Source organism: Nerophis lumbriciformis, linkage group LG35 (assembly GCF_033978685.3).
Source record: "Nerophis lumbriciformis linkage group LG35, RoL_Nlum_v2.1, whole genome shotgun sequence".
Lineage (NCBI taxonomy): Eukaryota > Metazoa > Chordata > Actinopteri > Syngnathiformes > Syngnathidae > Nerophis > Nerophis lumbriciformis.
Genome location: NC_084582.2, coordinates 13,892,509 through 13,915,081, shown reverse-complemented (window position 1 = coordinate 13,915,081; position 22,573 = coordinate 13,892,509). Strand labels below are relative to the sequence as shown.

The window sequence follows — 22,573 nt, the reverse complement described above, 5'->3', positions numbered from 1 at the left end:
TTGTATTTGACTTTATTAAGCAACACAATTATGCCATACACATTCTGAATAACGGAATGTAATACGGTATCAAGTTGAATAGAATAGATAATACAATAGTGCTGGAAGATTATGGCGAAAATTATAATCACAATTATTTTGATTGATATTGAAATCACAATTAATAACACCATTATACATTCATTTAAATACATGAGTTTTTATTGTAGCACAAAAAGTCAACTTTAAATATAGTTCAAAAGAACAACCGCATATAAATTAGTAACAAAAAAAAAGTTAAATATTACTGGTAGGGCTGCAACAACTAATCGATTAAAATCGATTATAAAAATAGTTGCCGATTAATTTAGTCATCGATTCATTGGATCTATGCTATGCGCAGAGGCTTTTTTTAAATTGTATTTAATTTTAATTTTAATTTTTTTAATAAACCTTTATTTATAAACTGCAACGTTTACAAACAGCTGAGAAACAATAATCAAAATAAGTATGGTGCCAGTATGCTGTTTTTTTTCAATAAAATACTGGATAGGATAGAAATGTAGTTTGTCTCCTTATTAATTAATCAAAGTAATAATCGACTGATTAATCGACTATCAAATTAATCGTTAGTTGCAGCCCTAATTACTAGTAACAACAATAAATTTAAAAAAAAATAATATGAAAAAACTAAATTAAGCTTTTCTATTCAAGTTGTTTTAATTCTGTTTACCTTTCACACTTGTTTTAGAACCATTGAGAGTGTGTTTTGTGTCAAGAACACTTTTTTTTTTTCCAAATCAATCAACCAAAGTGTATTTTGGTTAATTATATAGCCCTTCAATTACAAGCGTCTCAAAGGGCTTTACACACTCAAGACATCCCCTGATCTAAACCCACAAATGTTTATTAATTAAATGTACAGATCCTCACATTTATTGGTGAAATACATCTTTGGACAATTTTGAACAGTACATCAGATCAAAGGATAATACATTAGTAAATATATCAATAAGTGCTTTGAGTACATTATGGTTGCGTAAGGTACTTTTTCTGAAACCTTTATCTTGTAAGTGCAGTCAGAACAGAGTTGCGTACAGGGCTGTTATTGTTAAGGTTGAAAGTGTGCTGCTGTTCTGAGCTTTAAGCTGAAAATTGAAAACCTGAGACTGTTTAACACATATTTGTCTTTAGATATATGGATAACAGTTATTTAGCCTTTTTATTTAAAAAAAAAGCAAAAAACATGATGGTGTCATGTTCACAAACACTGTTTTAGCTAACATAATAAATTATCATGATTAATAATTGGTTGGTTGATTGAAGATTATTTCGAACACGTATACAGTTACAACATGATACATTATATAGTTTACATTTTTTCTTTCCAACATGTACAAAAAGGAGTAGGAAGAAGCAAAGCTTATTTAATCCTACCCCTTTTCCACGCCATAGCAATTACTAATGCCTATGTTCACTTCCTGTTCTCAATTTGTACACAGTTTACATCAATACATTGTAAATACAAAAGTTATCTTAATAGTTAAGTCAGTTATGATTCACTTAATGAGTTGAATAGTATCTTGTTTTCAATAAGTTCAATACGCCTGCAATATTTCTTCCTCCTTGTACCTTGTGAAAATTTGTTTGAACAGTTTTTTATACGGTATTATATTAGTATTTTGACTTATTTACTTAAAGTTTTAAACCATTCCACAATTTAATTATGCATACTGATATACTAAAAGTTTTAAGTGTTGTATGTGCATACAAATGTATTAAATTAGGTTACATGCTCCTCTTTTATTGGGAAGTGTTGTTCATTCTTGGGTAGCAGTTTATATTTGCTTTGTGCATGATTTTAACCGTTTGCAAATACACCAAACTGTTGAATTTCAATATTTTGGATTTAATAAATAACAGGGTTGTTTGTATGTTCGCAATATCCAACATTATGTATTATTCTAACTGATCATACAATTAGTGAATGTATTGTACTTTTGTAGTTACAGTACAGTAAAACAATGCAGGTGGTGTTTGTTATTAGCACACTGACTGCATCGGCTACACCGCACACATACTTGCCATTTACAGTACCGTATTTTTCGGACTATAAGTCGCAGTTTTTTTTCATAGTTTGGCCGGGGGTGCGACTTATACTCAGGAGCGACTTATGTGTGAAATTATTAACACATTACCGTAAAATATCAAATAATATTATTTAGCTCATTCACGTAAGAGATTAGACGTATAAGATTTCATGGGATTTAGCGATTAGGAGTGACAGATTGTTTGGTAAACGTATAGCATGTTCTATATGTTATAGTTATTTGAATGATTCTTACCATAATATGTTACGTTAACATACCAGGCACGTTCTCAGTTGGTTATTTATGCGTCATATAACGTACACTTATTCAGCCGGTTGTTCACTATTCTTTATTTATTTTAAATTGCCTTTCAAATGTCTATTCTTGGTGTTGGGTTTTATCAAATAAATTTCCCCAAAAAATGCGACTTATATATGTTTTTTTCCTTCTTTATTATGCATTTTCAGCCGGTGCGACTTACACGCCGAAAAATACGGTAATTACTTTTGATGAGGCAGCAGGTCAAGGACGCGAGGCTCGACATTTTTGTTTGGAAGACGCAAGGAAAGAAAAAAGAAAAACCTTCAGCCACTCTCAATTAAGTTGTTGCAGTAATTACAAACTCAAAGTCAGTTCAATGTTAATAAATTGTGCAGCCCTACTTTTGTGCATAGGTACCGATTCACGTTAAATCAAACGGTGCCATATTTCAATACCTCCTGTTGCAGACGCAGCACCAGCTTGAACACTTGGGGAGGAAATAAGCAGTCAAACGCTCAGCCAAACTGCCTCCAAATAATGATGTCAACTTTTAATCCAACAAAAGGCGCTCGAACGTACAGTAAGGCTCTACTTTTCAAAATGTGCTTATTTCTTTCTTGAATCTCTTTGCCTATGCAAAATGAACACAATTCATATACATTACAAATATTATTTAATTGTGGTTGATCTAAATAAATCCCCAGCAACCTAGTGAATAATCAAATCAGACATGATTATCTTTTGAAAGCACTACTCTAAACAAATATCACAATTTTGGGAGCTGTCCTTATAGCAAGAATTATTTTAATTGATTATGCGGTCTTCCATAATGCTGGGAAGTTGGGAATCCCCCACCTAGAGCTTTGTGAAAGTAAACTAGAAACACAGCTGACTGCCTCTGTGAGTGTGCTCTTCATCATTAGAGGTGCATTATTGTCATGAATGTTGAAATGTACACAAAATCACTTCACTCATAAAGATAACCAACAGATACAGTATCTCCACTGTGCTCATTAAGTTTAAGTTAAAGTACCAATGATTGTCACACACACACTAGGTGTGGCGAAATTATTCTCCGCATTTGACCCATCACCCTTGGGAGCAGTGAGCAGCAGCGGTGGCCACGCCCGGGAATCTTTTTTGGTGATTTAACCCCCAATTCCAACCCTTGATGCTGAGTGCCAAGCAGGGAGGTAATGGGTCCCACTTTTATAGTCTTTGGTATGACCGGGGTTTGAACTCACAACCTACCGATCTCAGGGCGGACAATCTAACCACTAGGTGAACACTAACGCCCAGTTGTATTACCTGTTTTAGGTTCAGGTTGTCCTCTTTGAGCTTCATCACATGTTTAATCTTCTGTTTCTGGTTCTGGTGCCCCAGCAGACGTGCGTAGGCATCTGCCAGTCTGTTTAGCTCCTCCTGGTTTGCTCCATTTTCATTGAGGAGAGCATTGCGCTCTGCTGCAAATGAATTTAACTGCTCCTGCAGATGCAACAAAACATTATTGGTTTATTATTCAATATTTCATGTTGTTTTTGTTTTACTAAATCAAAAGTAAAATGAAAAAAAAGGCCATGTATTTGTGTCTCATGTAAAAGCTTTGCTTATCTCATGGTACCTGCTTTTGTGTACGGTATTTGGTATCCCCATAAGTCACGAAAATGTGAACTCAAACCATGAAGGCATGGCGGCGATATTTATAAAACAATCTTGTTTTCCTCCAAATTTTCTCCAAACGAGCCGTTTGGAATTTAAGACTTTAGTGACGTATTTTGCTTTAGTTACGTCAGCGGATATCTCCATATATGGCAGAGATTTACCTGCAGACCTTTGCTTGAGTATGCCATTTTTATTCAGTCATAGTCCAAAGTTGTAGTCAATATGTTCCTTATTTTTCTTTATCCTCTTATTGTGGGGCAGACTGGCTCGTACATGCACATGCAACTAAAATCCTCCACTGTTGCCATTTCTAATAAAAAAGTAGCATATAGTTCCAACTTGAGGTGGGAATCTTTGGCCACCTCGCGATTCGATTACGATTACTATTCAGGAGCTACGATTCGATAAAAAATAGATTAATGCATCTTTAATTTATGTATATTAATGCAGTTTTAAAGTTTGTTTCACTAAATAAGTGTTTATCACTTGCAACTTTTAAAAACAGTGTATTTGTAATAAGAAATTCTCATCACATTTATTAAATTCATGGAAATGTGTGTAAAACTGGAATATAAGCGCCCTATAATATAGGAGCTGGTGGGATCTTTTGTTGCAATCAGCCAAATGTTAGAGCTGTCTGCATTATTTTATTTACAATAAATACATCTATTATTGACGTTTACTAATCAATTTTATAATCATCCATGTCTGAATTACGATGCATCTAAAAATTTATTTCCCCCCCACCTCTAGTTCTAACTGAGTTAGACTTGATATGGAAGCACTAAAAACTACAACATGGCTGACGAGGAGAAGATGCAGTGGAAGGAGCCATGGCCTGGAGAATGGCTTGGGCACAAAAATAAGACCATCCACAAAACTGTGCAAAGCGGCTTGAAGATGGTGTGTAAAACAAAATCAATGCAAATTTTGACCCCAAAAAAATCATAATATGACCCCTTTAAGCAACTAAAGCCATGTCCACATAAATACAGATATTTTAAAAACACATTAACTAACTCCAGCCAGAGTGGACATTTTTTAAAACCTTCGGCTTCAGCATTTGTGTGTAAAATTTAATTTTGCGTCATAATTAATGTATGACATTATCTCATGTTTTAAGCGCTACATAAAGGGGCTATTTGCAACTTGCTCAATTACATTTTCCAAAACAATAAACATAACACCAACACTACTGGCTAGCTAATGTTAACATTAGTAGTTTAACAGAGCACATATCCCTTCACAAGCTGCTCCTGGTCCATAACTCTGCTGGTCCAAAAACTCCTCATTCCATTACATCACACCCATCCTGCAAATACTTCACTAGCAAAGAATTGACTACAAAATCCATCTACAGTATATACGTTCAAAGCCATCCACAACTTATCCCCTCCTTATTGGTCTGACCTCCTTCACGTCACTACTTCAGCACGCTCCCTCAGATCCTACTCTTTCATGGGGAGCTGAGCTTTCAGTCACTCTGCTCTTAAACTCGCTTTCATTTGACATCCGCACTATTGACTCGCTTCATACATTTGAATCTAGACTCAAAACCCAACTCTTTAAAATTGCATACTCACTAAGTGCTTCTACACTGTCCTTTATTTGTTATGTTGATTTTATTCTTTGTTGTTTTTATCTTGAACTTATGTAGTGTCCTTGGTTTTTTGAAAAACATGTGAATGTGAGTGTGAATGTTGTCTGTCTATCTGTGTTGGCCCTGCGATGAGGTGGCGACTTGTCCAGGGTGTACCCCGCCTTCCACCCGATTGTAGCTGAGATAGGCTCCAGCGCCCCCCGCGACCCCAAAAGGGAATAAGCGGTAGAAAATGGATGGATTTATAAATTAATTGTATTCCATATAGATTTATATGTCTATATTTTTCACAATTAATATATTCATAATATAAAAAATATGATATATTTCTTCAATCAATCAATCAATGTTTATTTATATAGCCCTAAATCACAAGTGTCTCAAAGGGCTTCTTCACAATTAATAATTATATTTAATAAAAATTGCTTGTCTGCCTGAGATATAGTCTGGTGGCTGTCACGCATGGCTGATTTAAAAAACATTCATGATGTTTCCAGGGCCATATTTCAATGTAAGTGAGCCCTGATAATGATATAATAGTTTCATGTACATCTCATACAGAGGTCCCCAAACTACGGCCCGTCTCAAAGACAGTATTTGTCGACAATAAATTTGAACGGTTGAAATTGTTCAACTTACTAATAACCATTGAAAATGAGTTCCAAACCATGTAAAACTTGCATCGAATTAATACATACAGTAGGTAACTGCCTTTCTCACCCAAAAAAACAAACAGAAAGGTAATATGTGTGGTACCAAACCACACAATTTGCCCACTGAATTATCTGGATATTATAAAAACACACACAAATACATGTATACAACAATACATATATACATAATGTGATATTTCTACCTGAATAAATGCTTCGGATATTCTGTACATTACATGTTGTACAAGTTAATCATTTGCTTTGCCGCATGACAATTTTTTAACCTTCTGTATTTATTAATAAAATGTAATATTCAGCCTGTTAAACATACTGGAATTGCGGACTACCAATCAGAACAGGTTATAAAAGGATATACTGTGGCGATGGTAACTTTGTGTAGTGAACCGTGATTACCTGATGCGGGCTGCAGAGAGCAGTGGCAGGCATGCCTGCAGTATTAAACCTATTCTCGGTGGGAGCGAAGAAGGCGACGAGAAAGAGAGGATGTTTGAGGATGAAGCCGCCGTGTGCGTGCCGCGCCATCATTTGTGTACATAAATAAAAAGCTGACTTGTTCAAAAACAGTCTACCGCCGTCGCTATACACTTTATTGCGAATTGCCAGAAAACATTTAGGTAATAATAATAATGGATTAGATTTATGTAGTGCTTTTCTATACACTAGATACTCAAAGCGTTCAAAGAGAAGTGAAACCCATCATTCATTCACTCCACATTCACACATTGATGGTGGTAGGCTACATTTGTAACCACATCTGCCCTGGGGTAGACTGACGGAAGCGTGGCTGCCAATTTGCACCTATGCCCCTCAGACCACCAGCAAACATTCATACACCAGTGTGAGCGGCACTGAGAGCAAGGGTGAAGTGTCTTGCCCAAGGACACAACGGCAGTGTCTTGGATGGCAGAGGCCGCTCTACAATCCTCAAAACTTCTGTAGCTGAGGTTTCCTCATGCTTTGATCTATCTGTCGAGCTGCACACGTTGGAATCGAGTAGCGAGGGGAGAATAATTAATTTATTGACAGTGCAGCGTGAAAGCCGATGTGTTTACCTTGCAATTAAGTGAACAGTCTCAAAGGAATATAACCTGCCGGGGCACATTCTGACGAAACATCCGAATTTCGATGTCTGGCCCCAGAGCATTTGGGCTTTTGAAACAGTGACCCTCTTCATTATGTTGTTGAATAGTCCTGCTATAAATTAATAAAATGAGCCAAGTTACATCTCACCCACCTCACTATTTGCAAAGCACTGTAACATTTAATGTGCTTCTAAAAACAATGAGATGCACAGAGAACATGAGCCAAGAAAATGAGACTGGTTGAATCCATCCATCCATTTTCTACCGCTTGTCCCTTTCAGGGCCACGGGGGGTGCTGGAGCCTCTCTCATTGTGGGAAATAACTTTGATAATTAGTTTTATCCATTGTTGATTGAGTACATCACTTATACACGCTTGTTATACACATCTTTAAAGTTGATTTCTGTCCAACATTTGCAATTACAGTTTGCATTTTGAGTGGAGCATCTATTAAAAGGACAGCTTGTTTATCTCAACTGTTTGGAAATGACTGACCTGGAAGGGTTTGACCGTAGAAAACAGTTCCTCATACTGGGTCCTCCAGCGTTCTGCCTCGGACGTTGCGATGCTTTGACAGAAATTAGAGAATTGTTGACAAAATGTGAAAAAAAAGATGCCTTCATTAAAATTAAAATAGCTCACTTGTTTTCCTGTGCTTCAGTTATTTGTTTCGCGAGCTCCTTTGCCTGCTCATCCATCTCCCACTGTAGTGTGACCTTTTCCTGAGTAAGCATTTTCACCTGCTGCTGCAGATTGTGTCGCTCTTGGTGATGGTCGACCACTTCACGCTGCAGAGCCTCCATTTTCTCCTCCATGAGGGCTAATTGAGCTTCAAGGGTTACACTTTTAAGCTGAAGTTCATCCAATTGAGTCTGAAGGCGATGCCTGTCTTGCTCTACGGTCTCCACTTGAAGTTTAAGTACAAGCTCTGATTGGTTGGAAAGTTTGACTTGAGAAACAAGTCGACTTCTTTCCTCGCCTATTCTCTCGAGCTCAGTCTGGAATTCAAGCACCTTTGACCTGAGCTGTTGGTGGTCTTTAGTTTCAGCTTCCCGTGCTGCACATTCTGCCTGAAGCGCTGCCAGATATTTATTTTTCTCTTCTTTATCCTGCAGTAGTTGTTCCATTATCTTTACCTTTTCCTGGTGGACCTCCTCGAGCTGTTTCTGGGACATTTCCCTCTCATGACGGAGCTCAGCAACTTCCTGGCTTTTTTGTTCTTCTACTTGCCTCAGCACCTCTTTCTTGTCTTTTGTCAGATGCTTGAGTTCCTGCTCTAACTGACCGACTCTTGCAGCATGGCTGACCTCCAAGGCTTGCATCTCCTCATCTCTTTGAGAGAGGCGAGCTTGTAGCTCCAGCAAAACTCTATAATATCAAGAAAAGAAAACATTCAAAAAAACAGAGCAAAAGCTGCAATTATTTCAAGAAATTCTAATGCACATTAGGGACATACCGTAAATTCTCCTCTTTGGCTTTCTGTTCATCAATCTGTTTCCCCTGGTACTGCTCCAGCGCCTCACTTTTACTCTTGATCTCCTCATCTTTTTGCTGAATCACATTGCCAAACTCCTCCCTAATTTGCTGAGTCCCTTTGTTCATCTCCTTCTCCAGGTGTATGTGTCTCTCTTCTGTGACCCTCAGAGCCTCTTTAGTGCTTCAACAGATGACAGAAGCTTTAACCTCTGCAACATTTCAGTGTAACAAACAATATGGCAACTCACCTTTCCAGCTCTGTAGCCAGCTCTTCAATTTTGTTCAGTGAGCTTGTGTGCGCCTCTTGGAGTTTTGTCATGGCGACTGAATGCTCCTCTCCTAAAGATGCCATGTCACTGCTCCTACTAGAAGGATGATTTTGGTTACAAAAGGTAGGTTTTTTTTGTATGGATCAACCAATTATCTATGTGATATTTGGCATATCAGCATCAGCTGTTTTTTTTTTAATAAATTAGACTGCTGATAAAATATCATTGGTTACAGGCAGAGTCAGCACACATAATCAGCCAGGAAGTTCCCAGGGTCAGCAACATATATTTTAAAGTTAACTGAAATTTTGAATACATAGCTTAATGGTGTTGTATAAAGCAAATACAACGGTACCTTAAATACAACGGTACCTCAATATATCACTATACTGATGATTATATGCGTTATACTTCCACGAGAGCTTTGCTGCGACACTAGGGTTGATACTCGAAACCGATTTTCCCGGTTGTTCGATAAGAAAATAACCGAGTCCTCGGACTCGAATCCCTTTTAGAGAACCGGTACCCGTTATCGAGACCACTATAGTAGAGAAAAAGAGTTGGTTCTTTATTCGAATCCCTGGGAACAAATCCCGTCCCGACCAGAAATGCCCCTTGGGACATCACAAGAAATGACGTCACGTAGCTCAGTCATTAGGCGCAGATAGGGAAAGCAGGAAAAACAATGGACCAGAAAAAGCGCTCCAAGGTGTAATAAAGTCCAAAACAAAAGGTATAATCCAATGAATAACTTTACTGAGATTTGAGCAGGGTACAAACACATGACGAACACTTTTACGACCAACCGGAAACATAGCAACCAGGCTAGCAACGCACCTCCTTTACGGCAGCTGTCGCAACGTTCTTAAAGCAACCGCAGCACATGCATACAAATATACATACAAATATATATATATATATATATATACACACCGGTATACACACACCGTATTTTCCGCACTATAAGGCGCACCTAAAAACCACAAATTTTCTCAAAAGCTGACAGTGCGCCTTATAACCCGGTGCGCTTTATATATGGATAAATATTAAGATTCATTTTCATAAAGTTTCGGTCTCGCAACTTCGGTAAACAGCCGCCATCTTTTTTCCCGGTAGAACAGGAAGCGCTTCTTCTTCTACGCAAGCAACCGCCAAGGTAAGCACCCGCCCCCATAGAACAGGAAGCGCTTCTTCTTCTACTGTAAGCAACCACCCGCCCGCGTAGAAGAAGAAAAAGCGCGCGGATATCACCGTACGTTTCATTTCCTTTGTGTGTTTACATCTGTAAAGACCACAAAATGGCTCCTACTAAGCGACCGGGATCCGGTTCATGAAAAGACGCAATCTCTCCATCCGCACACGGATTACTATTTCACAGCAACTGATATTCCTGTGAACTGCACTGTGGATACAACGGGAGCACGTACGGTGAATATTCGCACCACAGGGAATGAGAAGTCATCCTTCACTGTGGTTCTAGCTTGCCATGCTAATGGCCAGAAACTTCCACCCATGGTGATATTCAAAAGGAAGACCTTGCCAAAAGAGACCTTTCCAGCCGGCGTCATCATAAAAGCAAACTCGAAGGGATGGATGAAGAAAAGATGAGCGAGTGGTTAAGGTAAGTTTAAGTTTACGCGAAGAGGCCGGGTAGCTTTTTTCACGCAGCTCTGTCCATGTTGATATACGTATGTTTGTGATTGCACATTTGCGTACATTTTGGGAGTGAACAGAGTTGTTAGAACACTGGTTTTTAATATATTATTAAAGTTTGACTGACCTATCTGACTGGTTTTTTGACATTCCTTTAGCGCAGTTAGATGCGGCTTACAACACCGGGCGGCTTATAGGTGGACAAAGTTTTGAAATATGCCGTTCATTGAAGGCGCGGCTTATAACCCAGGGCGCCTTATGGTGCGGAAAATACGGTATATATATATATATATATATATACACACACACACACACACACACAACATATATGACATGATCTCCCTTTTTTTTTTTTACTTTTGTTTTTCTTTTCTTGTAAACAAAACAAAATCACACTGTATATGTGTTGTCTGTCTAATTATAAATAATGTAGACGAGGCGTGTTGGCTGAGTTCTTGACGTTTACTTTCACAGCGTGCTCATAACCTCATTCATAGCTGCCGGCTGGCGACATGCATCAACACTTTTCGGGGATACCACGCATGCTCGTCACTCCCGTTGCGTGCTGGGTAGTGTAGTTGTTATATTCCCTAGCTCATAACATCACATATTTCCCCCTATAAAGAAATGATGTTAACTCAATAAAGTGTATTTCTTTTTTTAGCTTTAACTTTTCATTTTTTAGCATTGTAACCACATTTGCAAACAACTTTTCTCTTCATAGAATTGTCTTTCAATAAAGAAATAAAGTGCAAAAATGTCAAAGCATCATAACAAACAGTTATGTCAAATAGCAGCAGAAGTGCACTTTTTGGAGAGCTGTATTATTTTCAGTTTTGTGCCCAAGGAACGGATTTGATTTAACACTATATTATTATTTATACACCTATAGTGATCAAGGAGACAGGTTGTTTTTGTGTAACTGTATATATTTGTTTTTCTGGAAAAATCCCACTTAATATACTTTGGGTAACAACAGTCAATATTTATTTCCATCCATCCATTTTCTACCGCTTATTCCCTTTGGGGTTGCGGGGGGCGCTGGAGCCTATCTCAGCTACAATCGGGCGGAAGGCGGGGTACACCCTGGACAAGTCGCCACCTCATCGCAGGGCCAACACAGATAGACAGACAACATTCACACTCACATCCACACACTAGGGCCAATTTAGTGTTGCCAATCAACTTATCCCCAGGTGCATGTCTTTGGAGGTGGGAGGAAGCCGGAGTACCCGGAGGGAACCCACGCAGTCACGGGGAGGACATGCAAACTCCACACAGAAAGATCCCGAGCCCGGGATTGAACCCAAGACTACTCAGGACCTTCGTATTGTGAGGCAGATGCACTAACCCCTCTGCCACCGTGAAGCAATATTTATTTATTTTATTTTATTTTTTTAGGGGCGTAACAGTCAATATTTATTTTATTTTTTTTTCTTATATAATAAAAGTGAGCTTTTGTTAAACCAAATATTGTGTGTTTTTTTCCATATACAACAACCTATCTGGACTCGATAAGAGAATCGGTTCGATAAGAGGATTTAATAATGGGCTCAAACTCGATAATTTCTTATCAAACATCATCCCTAAGCGACACACGCAGGTCCGCACACTTTAGGCACTTAAACATTCAAGAGGCATCTTTGCCTGATTTAAATGTGTTTCGATTTTAGAAATAATGTACACTTCACTGCACATGTAATATAATACCATGTTGCTAATTAAACATGTTATAATTTCATGAGTGTTGGTGGGTTTCGGCAGCATACTAAACACTAAAAGAGATTAATAATGTTCCCAGGGCTCTGTAAGTGCAGGCTGGTTTTAAATAATATATACATGTATGTGTGGTATATCAAAATAAACATTATAATACCATAGGTGTAATGTCACCAAGTCAGATGCTGCATTTTTTCCAGGCATCTGATTGGACAAAATGTGCGTGACAGCAGGTATATGCGTTTGTGTATAGACACCAGACAGATATGAAACTACACTTCTGTGGATAGAGATCCTTTTAACCCCGGATACGGTAGGTGTTTTTGAAACTCTTCGTGTTTGTGTGGACATAGCCTAATTTAATTGGCTTATTGATGGTTGATTAAAATATAGACAATGGATGTCACCGTATAAAAATGTCTTATCACGGTTGTTTTATTGTGACCAAAATTATCAGGGTTATCATCAATATCGCAGTATTTTTAAATGGGCTCTAAATTTTACTTATACTGAAATCTTTTAACCAAGTTTCATTAAAAAAAAAAAAAAAAAAACACCTTGAAAAAGATTTCCTTTGTAGAAGAAACATTGTAGATAAAATGTTATGTACGTATGAAAGCAACACAAACATTATAAACAAAGTAACATGGTAGAAAAAAAATACATATAGATAAAAATAGTGTACATGTATGAAATCTAGTGTTACACATTGGGCTGCACAATTATGGCCAAAATAATAATTAGAATATTTAATCAATATTGAAATCATGATTATTTATTATGTTAGGTAAAACTGAGTTGGGGTGGGGTGTGAACGCAACGCCATTGTAATGTCTAATAAAAGGCTATAGACAAAAGTTATCCATATATTTAAAAGACAAGTATTCGTTTTTTGTTCAATAATAGTATCAACGAGTCATCTTTTTCTCATTACATGATGCCTTTTTCTCTATTTTGACATTTTAGTTTACCGGTAGTTATGTACATTTACATGTACGTACATGTAAAAAAAGAGATCCTTTAAGAGTTTGAGCAGAAATATGTCATATAGTAATTAACTATACACCATTAAATATTAACAACATGATATGTCACATTAATGTTTTTTTTAAATACTAACTTTATGAAATTAAAAAAACACAAGTAATGTAAAATAACATGGTGCTTAGTTTTGCTAATGAAAATAAAGTCTAATAAACAAGCTTTGTTCTTCTCCAACAACACCAACAGTTTGGTCAACAAAAATAAACAGGAGTGCTACCGCTCACATTGAATACACAATATTCACAGCCTGGTAAAATTCGATGAGATGACAAAACAGTTTAGCTAGTATTTGTTTTTTGAATACTGGTAAAATTTGCAGTTAAATAAAAGACGAATGAGTATCCCAGTAAACAAACTAAAGAATTATAAACAAGTAGTGGCAACGTTTCCTCACGTCATTAACTCTCAGTCACAGCAGCTGCTGGACGCGGTTTTGAGAAAATTAAAAGCAACATCAAATAGTTTTCTCCTTTGCTGTATACTTTGTGTGACACAAATGTGTCTGTCCCCAATATTGTCCACACCTGTCACCATTTAAAAACAGCAGTGCGCTCTTAAACGCACGCCGATTACAAAGTCTGTGTAATTATGATCCGCCATGTTTTTTCAAGCCCAACGACGCATGTGCACATGCGTAAGCGCTGCTGTGACTCCGTTTCCAGGAAGTAAGCAATGTTGCCTAAAGGCATTAATAAATTACGTTTTTTCGGTAATTAAAAATGTAAACGGTATTACTATCCGTCTGGAATTTTACCGCGGTTTATCATTATGTTTAGAGTTACATCCCTAATATAGAGCAAGCAAAACAAGAGATAATGTGAAAGATAGCCGTTTATAGGTAATGAATTAATAATTTAGAGATATAAACTTGCTCTTTTTCTGAATTTAAACAAGGTGACCCTTAAATACTGTACTTCAAAATGATATGTGTTATTACTTAGGTATAACAATGTCATTATCAGAAAGTTCCATTTCATTTATGATTAATTTTCTATGCAGGTTGTGTACAGCTACACTGTGTTAAGAACATTTGCAGAGCATTTGTCTTCATTTAGGAGATAAGGACACAGAAAGGATGGGCCAGACAGGGAAACACTAATGTTATATATCCTGTGTAACAGATGTGCTGTCCAGCCGGGAACGGTGGTGGCGTATGTCAAATACGCTGCATTCAAGGAATTTAAACCCATTTTGAGATGGAATACATGTTTAGCATATTAATTGTGTTTACATTCCTCAAGGGGACCTATGATGATTGTAATCTACATTTAACACACTTCCTTGTGATCTACAGTAGATAATTTGTATTGGGTATGCTTTGGTGTAAATTTGCATTGATCTGGCTCCAGTCACATTTGTAACCCGCTTTTTGTGTAATTTAGCAAACGGTTAATGTGTTGGAGGCCTTCACTGTAGATTGCAAATGAAACCCTCCATGCCATGCCCTCTTCAAAAGTTTCAGAATTTATGAATGTAAAAATGTTGAAGACAAACATCACCACTATTTTTTTTAATAATAAACTTCATAGATTATAAGATTAACCGATGACAACATTAGGTACACTTTGGGTTGCACACAATGCCACATAAAAAATGCACTGCATGTCGCAATTCACTGTTATCGTGCACATGCCATTATTAGATTAGCAGTAATGTTGCATTGGTGCTGTCTTTTTCGTCTCAGTTCACGGGCTAATTCAATTTAGCGCTTACCACTTGCTGGTCTATGTTCACAAAACAGTCCCGTACAATGTTGTGGACAAAAAAAAGTATTCATTTTATAGACCTTAGAGCAGGTGGGACGGCATGAAACGGTAAGGAATAACGTGGTAAGCTGCAAGCAACAGTCTTGGCTCAGCAGATGAGGAGGAGACTGGCGGACAGCATGTACAATTGTGACCACATACTTACATCCGTCAATCTGTGACGTCACAAATGGCCGATTGTTAAAAACAAAAATCCAAAACAAAACAGTATTCAGGAGGCATCCAAAACTGCGTGCAGGCTTGCACCCAGATGCATGAACCTTATGATTTGACGCTTTGGCATAGTTTGTTGGACATTGTGACATTTATAAGTCGGAAAAGAGGAAAATCGTCATAGTGCCCCTTTAAGCAAACTGATGACTTTTATATCACTTATGAGCAACATGGGTGATTTGTTGTGACAATTATAAACAACTTTATGCAGCACGTAGAGAAAAAAGAAAAAAAAACATGTATACCATGCCTTTGCTCTGGACACTGCTGCATTACATTCCACAGATTGTCCTGGGCATGACGTTAAAGTGCATCCAGCAGTGGAGGCTCCTCTATGGGCACTAGGAGATTAACCCCTTTACTACTGTTACCCCAGGTGGCCCTTGGCAAAGGCCTAGTACCTGACTGCCCCCTAGCCAGGGATACGGTGAAGACCTCAACGGCGGAGCAGGCGGAAGACGGTAGATTTAAGAACTACCACAACGGCTGCGATGGCGGAAGAAGGTCCCAAGTCGTCTTGGACTCCATGCCATTGGACCCTGACCCGATTCAGTCAAGGATCGTGTGGTGACTGTCTGTGCACCAGTCTCCCCACGTAAAACAAAGTCACGCACAGGCATCCTCCATAAAGGGATACACCCCCACCAGGAGGATCGTCATACTCGTTCGAGTGACCGCCGATGGGTGATTTGTTGAGTGGAGATATATACCGAATGAAAGCAGTTCTGCTATTGCAGTCGGTATAACATGACTAAAAAATGCACTTTTGGTAGCTTACCGGTTCAAGAGATCTCTCGTGTCACTCAGTTGTCTCTCCATCTCAGTATTTTCCTCCTGGAGCCTCTGCAGGGCTTCCTGACTCTGTTCCATTGACTCTGCTCGTCGCTGCTCCTGTTCTTCCATGAGAGCCAGCTCTCCCAGCACCTCCTCCAACTCCTCCTTCAGCTTACTCAGGCGCTCCTCTGATTCCTGCCTCTCTTGATCCAGCAGCACAGATAGACTGTCCACCAGAGCCTGAGGGTTTAAAATAGGAAATAAATGAGCTTAAGAAAAAAAACGCTAACAGATAAATACAGACATGTCATGTAAGTAAGTAAATAAAATGGTGACCCTTTCTTTTGCCAGTTCCTCGTTGAGAGAAGCATGATCATGTTGGAGTTTAATCTGCTTCTTTTTATCATCTAGATTTGTGTCCTTCAGCATAGTGAGCTCTGTTTTTAACTCTTTCACTCTCCGTAAACCCTCCTCCAGAGTTTTGTCTAAATTAAAAAAAATTTTAAAAAAAGAGATTAAAGATAAATATTTTTTGTTTTAATTGCATTGATATTGTTGGGCGAGCATACTTCTTTCTTCTGCAGAAAACAGACATCTCTGTTCAAGTTGTGCCACTCGCTCATCTAGCTCTTTTTCGGTCTTCCTGAGCACCTCCCGTAACCGAACAAGGTCAGCATCCTGCAGGCAAACTACTGTTTGAGAGTCCTTGACCTCTCGGTTAGAGAATATCAATTGCACCTCCAAGTCACTCACCAACTTTTGTGAAGACAACTCTTGGCTTGCCAACTTGCTCTCCACTTCCGATAAAGCCTCCTTTGAAGCCTGCAGCTTTTGCTGATATTTCAGCGCCTCTTCTTCTTTTTCCCTCAGTTCAAGTTCAGTGCTTTCAAGCTTTGTGCTGCACTGCTCTAATTCCTGTTCTAGGTGCCTGTGGAGAACATGCAACAGACATGCGTTGAAATCTAACACTCTTGTAGAGAACTATTACACATTTACTTACTTCATGTTCTGCAGCTGTGAATCAGAGACAATCTCTTGCTGATTTGTCTCTTGAAGCTTTAGGCGGAGATCCTAAAAATGTTTTTAAGGTTAGCTTTTCACTGAATCAAATTACAACTGTTCAATGTTTTACACCTACCTGGATTTGATCATTGGCTGTGTCTAGATATCCCTGTAGAACACGAACCTCCTCTTTCAGCTCCCTTATCTCAGCTGGAAAAATAGTACAATTGATTTAAAAGCCATTGGGATACCACAGTGGTGTACACTCGCTTTTTTCAAGTGCACATGTACATCACAAACAGATTCAATAAATAATACAGTTGTATTAAAAATGCCTTTCATGATAAAACTCAGAAGTATTATTTTTACAATGTTAGTGTGACTGTATATAAAACAGCATTACCGGTACTGTACCAACAGCTGTTTCAAACTCTGCCTGTTTTGCAATGCAGGTTGTAGACAAACAAATACAATAATGTACGCAAAAACTGTGTTCACAGGATTGACTATTTAGCTTTTGGGTTAACTCACCGTGTAATCTGGCATTCTCCTGTTCCAACTCCTCATTTTGGGTTTTTGTCACATGATGGATGTCCTCTGTAAAGAACACAAATCGATTAACTCGACACACGAAATGTATTTGATCAGTTACTCTTAAAACTTACCCAAGTCTTTGTTTCTGTCTTTTAAAGCCTGGAGAGTGTCTTTACTAGCTCTGAGATCTGTTTCTAACACCTTGAGGTGTCCTTCACTGCTGAGCTGCAGAAAATGTATCTCCTGCACAAACATATTCAACAGTACATTAACACATCTGCCTAGAAAATCTAAAATAAGACCATCATTATAGATCATTTGTGTGTGTTTGAGGCTGATGCTGAATGTTCACACCTTATTTGTTACGTCCAAATTGTTCCTGGCCTCCATCAGCTCCATTGTAAGAGAGTTGATCCTCTTTTTTGTTGTGTCAGCTGAAACCTGGGAGAAAATATGAATAACAATGTCAAAGCAGCACAAATAAGAAAATATGGCAAATCCAGTCCACGCAAACTAAAACAGAACAACTACACGGAGTAGACCTTGTTTTTTAAGAACTCGTTGACTTTCTTGAGCTCAGCTTTCTGTCTCTCAAGGGTGGTGATGTTGGCAGTGAGGCCTGTCTTCTCCCTGACTGCAGCCAACAGCTTGGCTTCCACCTTTTTACAGTCCTCCTCCAGGGATAACAAGCGCCGATCCTGCTCCCCTCGCTGCTGGACCAGGCAGCGGATCTGCAGGGTGAAAAATCAACAACATACTTACTACACAATTGTAACCGTGGCCATCCCATGCAGTCTAGCCCTGCCACGCTGTGTTTGAACTCATGACCACAAATCCCCACTGATTGAGAGTGAAGTCACAAAGTGCTAGACAATGAGCTAAAACCTGTGGACTGTCAACTCATTGTCTTGGAGGAGGTAAGATTTCCACAATGTACTATCACACAGCAACAATTAGGGCTGGGTATCACGGCCAATTTCCCAAATCAATTCGATTTCGACTCATATGATTTTAAATCAATTAATTACAATTCCATGTAGACTCAAATATTGAAAATGTCTTAAATCTGTTAATACAATATACTTTTTGGGTTTTTTTGTCATCATAAAAACTTTTGACTGCTTAAACTTCCTTGAACGTCTCAAAAGTGCAATTTTGAAATAATAAAGTTATTGCAAATGAAAGTGTAATCGTACTGCAACATTCCATCACTGCAAATTGAATTAAGGCGGAGCTTGTCAAATATTTTCTCTAAAGCCCCACCTTGGAAGAACAAAACATTTTGCAGCCACCTACGCCTATAAGTAGTATTATTTGAAAAAGTACAATTAAATAAATGAGAAGCACTGCATTAACCTAAAAAACTAACAAAAAAGTCATTTGTGCTAACTTTTTTCAATCCAAATAAGGAAGTCATCATAAATGGCTACAATGAGCATGTTTTGTAGGACACAGCTTTTCAAAGCATGATACCGATAAAGCATGTTCCCCAGACTGCGTCCCACTATTTGAGAAAAACTGCATTAAGGTATTGTTTCTTCAAGTGCAAAATAATAACAGTAATTATGTAAGCTATTTTTCTGGGAGTCTTATTTTGTTAGCGCAGTCAGATAGGATGCAACGGACAGCAATTTTTTTGTGAAGGCCGGAAATGAGCACTTGGTTTTCCTGCCACACTTGACACTTGTGGGAGATTAACATGTAAACAATCGTACCTCCTTAGTATGGTTGCCTCCTTTCCTCAGCTCTGTTCTTATAAAGACTCTCAGCTACAAATACAATCAATATAAATAACAGTTACATTCAGATTCGTAATGTAGTATGCTAGTGCGTCTGCAAAACTACCAAAGTAGTGGGGGATAGTCATTATTATGCTTGTGAATCGATATTGCTAAAAATGCAAAGATATCGATCCATAATCGAACATTTTATCCAGCCCTCGCAACAATAGTTGGCATGTGTTACACTCCACCACCTAAACCTGACTCTTATCAAATTCAAAGCACCATTGTAACAGCGGTAAATGGGTTATACTTTTCTACCTTCAAGGTACTCAAAGTGCTTTGACACTTTGACAATATTTCCACATTCACACACTGATGGCGGGAGGTGCCATGCAAGGCCTTAACCACGGCCCATTAGGAGCAAGGGTGAAGTGTCTTGCTCAAGGACTAAGCCGGGGGATTGAAGCAGGAAATTGCTGGCACGGCCGCTCTACCAAACGAGCCACCCGGTTATCACAAGCTGTCCAGCAAAGCACATACCAGGCTTGAAACTAGACCGCAAATCCCTACTGACTGAGAGTCCATACATTCATTCTCTACTGCTTGTCTCTTTCGGGGTTGTTAAAGCTTTAAACCAAACAAATATAAATTGTATAGTATATTTATTATTCCATTCTTAATTATTATTAAAGTAACTCTGGGTTGCTTTGAATAAAGGACACCTCTTTCTCCAACAGTCGGTGTTGTTTCCTTTCCAAAGTCATGGCATTTTTGTCTTTCTTCGCACTCGATCCTTCAACCTGCAAGATACATTTGAAAAGTGGAGAAGATTATGTGGGGCCGGTTTTCTACCTAAAAGTAAAATTGCAACTTACAAGTCCATCAACTGATTGTGTCCTTCTGACAGGAGACATCAACGCATCTTTACAGGGTGATAATGGGTTCACTGAATACACAAGAGGAGGAAAAATAAATATTATACACAATTTCATCAATCTAATGCAGGGGTCTCAGACACATGGCCCGCGAGACGTTATTTTGCGGCCCGCACCTTAATATGAAAATTTAATGTTAGTGCGGCCCGCGAGTTTTATATGATAAACAGCGTGCCAGCCCAGTCACATGTTGTATTTGGCTTCTGTACACACACGTAAGTGACTGCAAGACATACTTGATCAACAGCCACACGGGTCACACTGAGGTAGGGATGTCCCGATCCAGGTTTTTGCACTTCCGATCCGATACCGATATTGTTTTTGCACTTCCGATCCGATACCGATACTGACCGATACCGATACTGACCGATACTGGCCTATCCGAGCATGTATTAAAGTTTAAAGTTATTTAGCCTACTTAGTTGTCAGAATCATGTTGAAAAGGGTTTTAGTACTCTTGATAACAACTAGCCAGCTGAATTAGGGGAGTTTGAATAATACCCAATGGTTGGTAACAAGAAACTGACCTGTTTATTCAAGGATAAACACAAAATAGACAAAATTATACATGACAAACAGAAATGGCATCATTGAAACTAGGGCTGGGCGATATGGCCTTTTTTAAATATTGCGATATTTTAAGGCCATATTGCGATACACGATATATATCTCGATATTTTGCCTTAGCCTTACACTGAGGGTGGCCGTATAAACAAGTTTAACACTGTTACAAATATGCGCCACACTGTAAACCCACACCAAACAAGAATGACAAACACATTTCGGGAGAACATCCGCACCGTAACACAACAGAACAAATACCCAGAATCCCATACAGCCCTAACTCTTCCGGGCTGCAATATACACCCCGCTACCACCAAACCCCGCCCCCCCACACATCAACCCCCCCCCCCCCCGGGTATTTGTTCTGTTGTGTTTATGTTGTGTTACGGTGCGGAAATGTGTTTGTCATTCTTGTTTGGTGTGTGTTCAGTGTGGCGCATATTTGTAACAGTGATAAAGTTGTTTATACGGCCACCCTCAGTGTGACATGTATGGCTGTTGATCAAGTATGTCTTGCAGTCACTTACGTGTGTCTGCAGAGGCCTCATACAACATGTGACTGGGACGGCACGCTGTTTGCATGGTGAAAAAGCGGACGCGACGACAGGTTGTAGAGGACGTTAAAGGCAGTGCACCCTTAATATTATTGTCCGGGTGAAAATTCGGGACAAATGGTTGCCCCGGGAGATTGTCGGGAGGGGCACTGAAATTCGGGAGTCTCCCGGAAAAATCGGGAGGGTTGGCATGTATGTTGCTAGGGCGGGATAGCCATTCAAAGAGGGTGAATTAATTATAAAGTGCATGTTAGATTTTTTTTAAGAAATCTTTTCTTGGCCCAGCCTCACCCAGTTTCTGCATCCAGTGGCCCCCAGGTAAATTGAGTTTGAGACCCCTGATAATGCAATAAAATGTCGATCGAGGTTACTTACCCGCCTTGGGGTGTCTAAAGCGGTCGGACTTGTCAAAGGACGCAGCTCCCTTCGGTTCCCCAGGTTTGATGTCGTATATGCCAGGTGGAGGGGCGCAACCTTTAGTTGAAAGAAGATTGATTGAAACTTGTATTAGTAGATTGCACAGTACAGTACATATTCCGTACAATTGACCACTAAATGGTAACACCCGAATACGTTTTTCAACTTGTTTAAGTCGGGGTCCACGTTAATCAATTCATGGTAAGATGATCACGACCACGGTTTTAGGCACAGCTTTGTTGGTGAGATGGTTTGTCTTAGTTTCATATAAAAAGCTGCAATTTTACATTCAAACGAGCTAAATACAAATGCTATAGCTACCAAGCAAGACAAAGCTAGCCTTGAACAAATGCACTGTTAGCTTCTATAAACACGCTACTCCGTCTTACTTACTGACAGATTCGTTGAACCTTTTCAAAGGCGCTCTTGAAAACGACATTCCTACTCAACTGTGTGGACTCAGCAAGCGTCGATAGTGTTCAAAACGCCGCAATGCAGCTCGCAACGATTTACACACAACAAACTTTTTCAGCGCTGAAATTTCAAATATACGTCACGCGCCCATTTCCGGGATTGTGACC

The 22,573-nt window shown here is 38.9% G+C and overlaps 1 protein-coding gene across 3 annotated transcripts in view; it reads right to left on the bottom strand.

Moving 5' to 3' along the window:
* hmmr (hyaluronan-mediated motility receptor (RHAMM)) overlaps positions 1-22,573 on the bottom strand; it is a 23,701-nt gene extending 1,128 nt beyond the window's left edge. The window contains exons 1-19 of one of the 3 annotated variants that reach the window (XM_061927573.2): positions 22,386-22,571; positions 21,951-22,049; positions 20,398-20,468; positions 20,245-20,322; positions 18,341-18,529; positions 18,153-18,239; positions 17,930-18,041; positions 17,796-17,861; positions 17,401-17,474; positions 17,263-17,333; positions 17,016-17,190; positions 16,832-16,940; positions 16,599-16,747; positions 16,267-16,502; positions 9,073-9,189; positions 8,805-9,005; positions 7,991-8,716; positions 7,844-7,916; positions 3,639-3,815 (exon numbers count right to left, since the gene is read on the bottom strand). In XM_061927573.2, coding sequence (XP_061783557.2) covers positions 3,639-3,815; positions 7,844-7,916; positions 7,991-8,716; positions 8,805-9,005; positions 9,073-9,189; positions 16,267-16,502; positions 16,599-16,747; positions 16,832-16,940; positions 17,016-17,190; positions 17,263-17,333; positions 17,401-17,474; positions 17,796-17,861; positions 17,930-18,041; positions 18,153-18,239; positions 18,341-18,529; positions 20,245-20,322; positions 20,398-20,468; positions 21,951-22,049; positions 22,386-22,431 — 2,856 coding nt within the window. In that variant the 5' untranslated portion in view covers positions 22,432-22,571. Of the gene's footprint in view, positions 1-3,638; positions 3,816-7,843; positions 7,917-7,990; positions 8,717-8,804; positions 9,006-9,072; positions 9,190-16,266; positions 16,503-16,598; positions 16,748-16,831; positions 17,191-17,262; positions 17,334-17,400; positions 17,475-17,795; positions 17,862-17,929; positions 18,042-18,152; positions 18,240-18,340; positions 18,530-20,244; positions 20,323-20,397; positions 20,469-21,950; positions 22,050-22,385 lie in introns of all 3 variants that reach the window. The other 2 variants (XM_061927570.2, XM_061927571.2) reach the window with 2 other exon arrangements.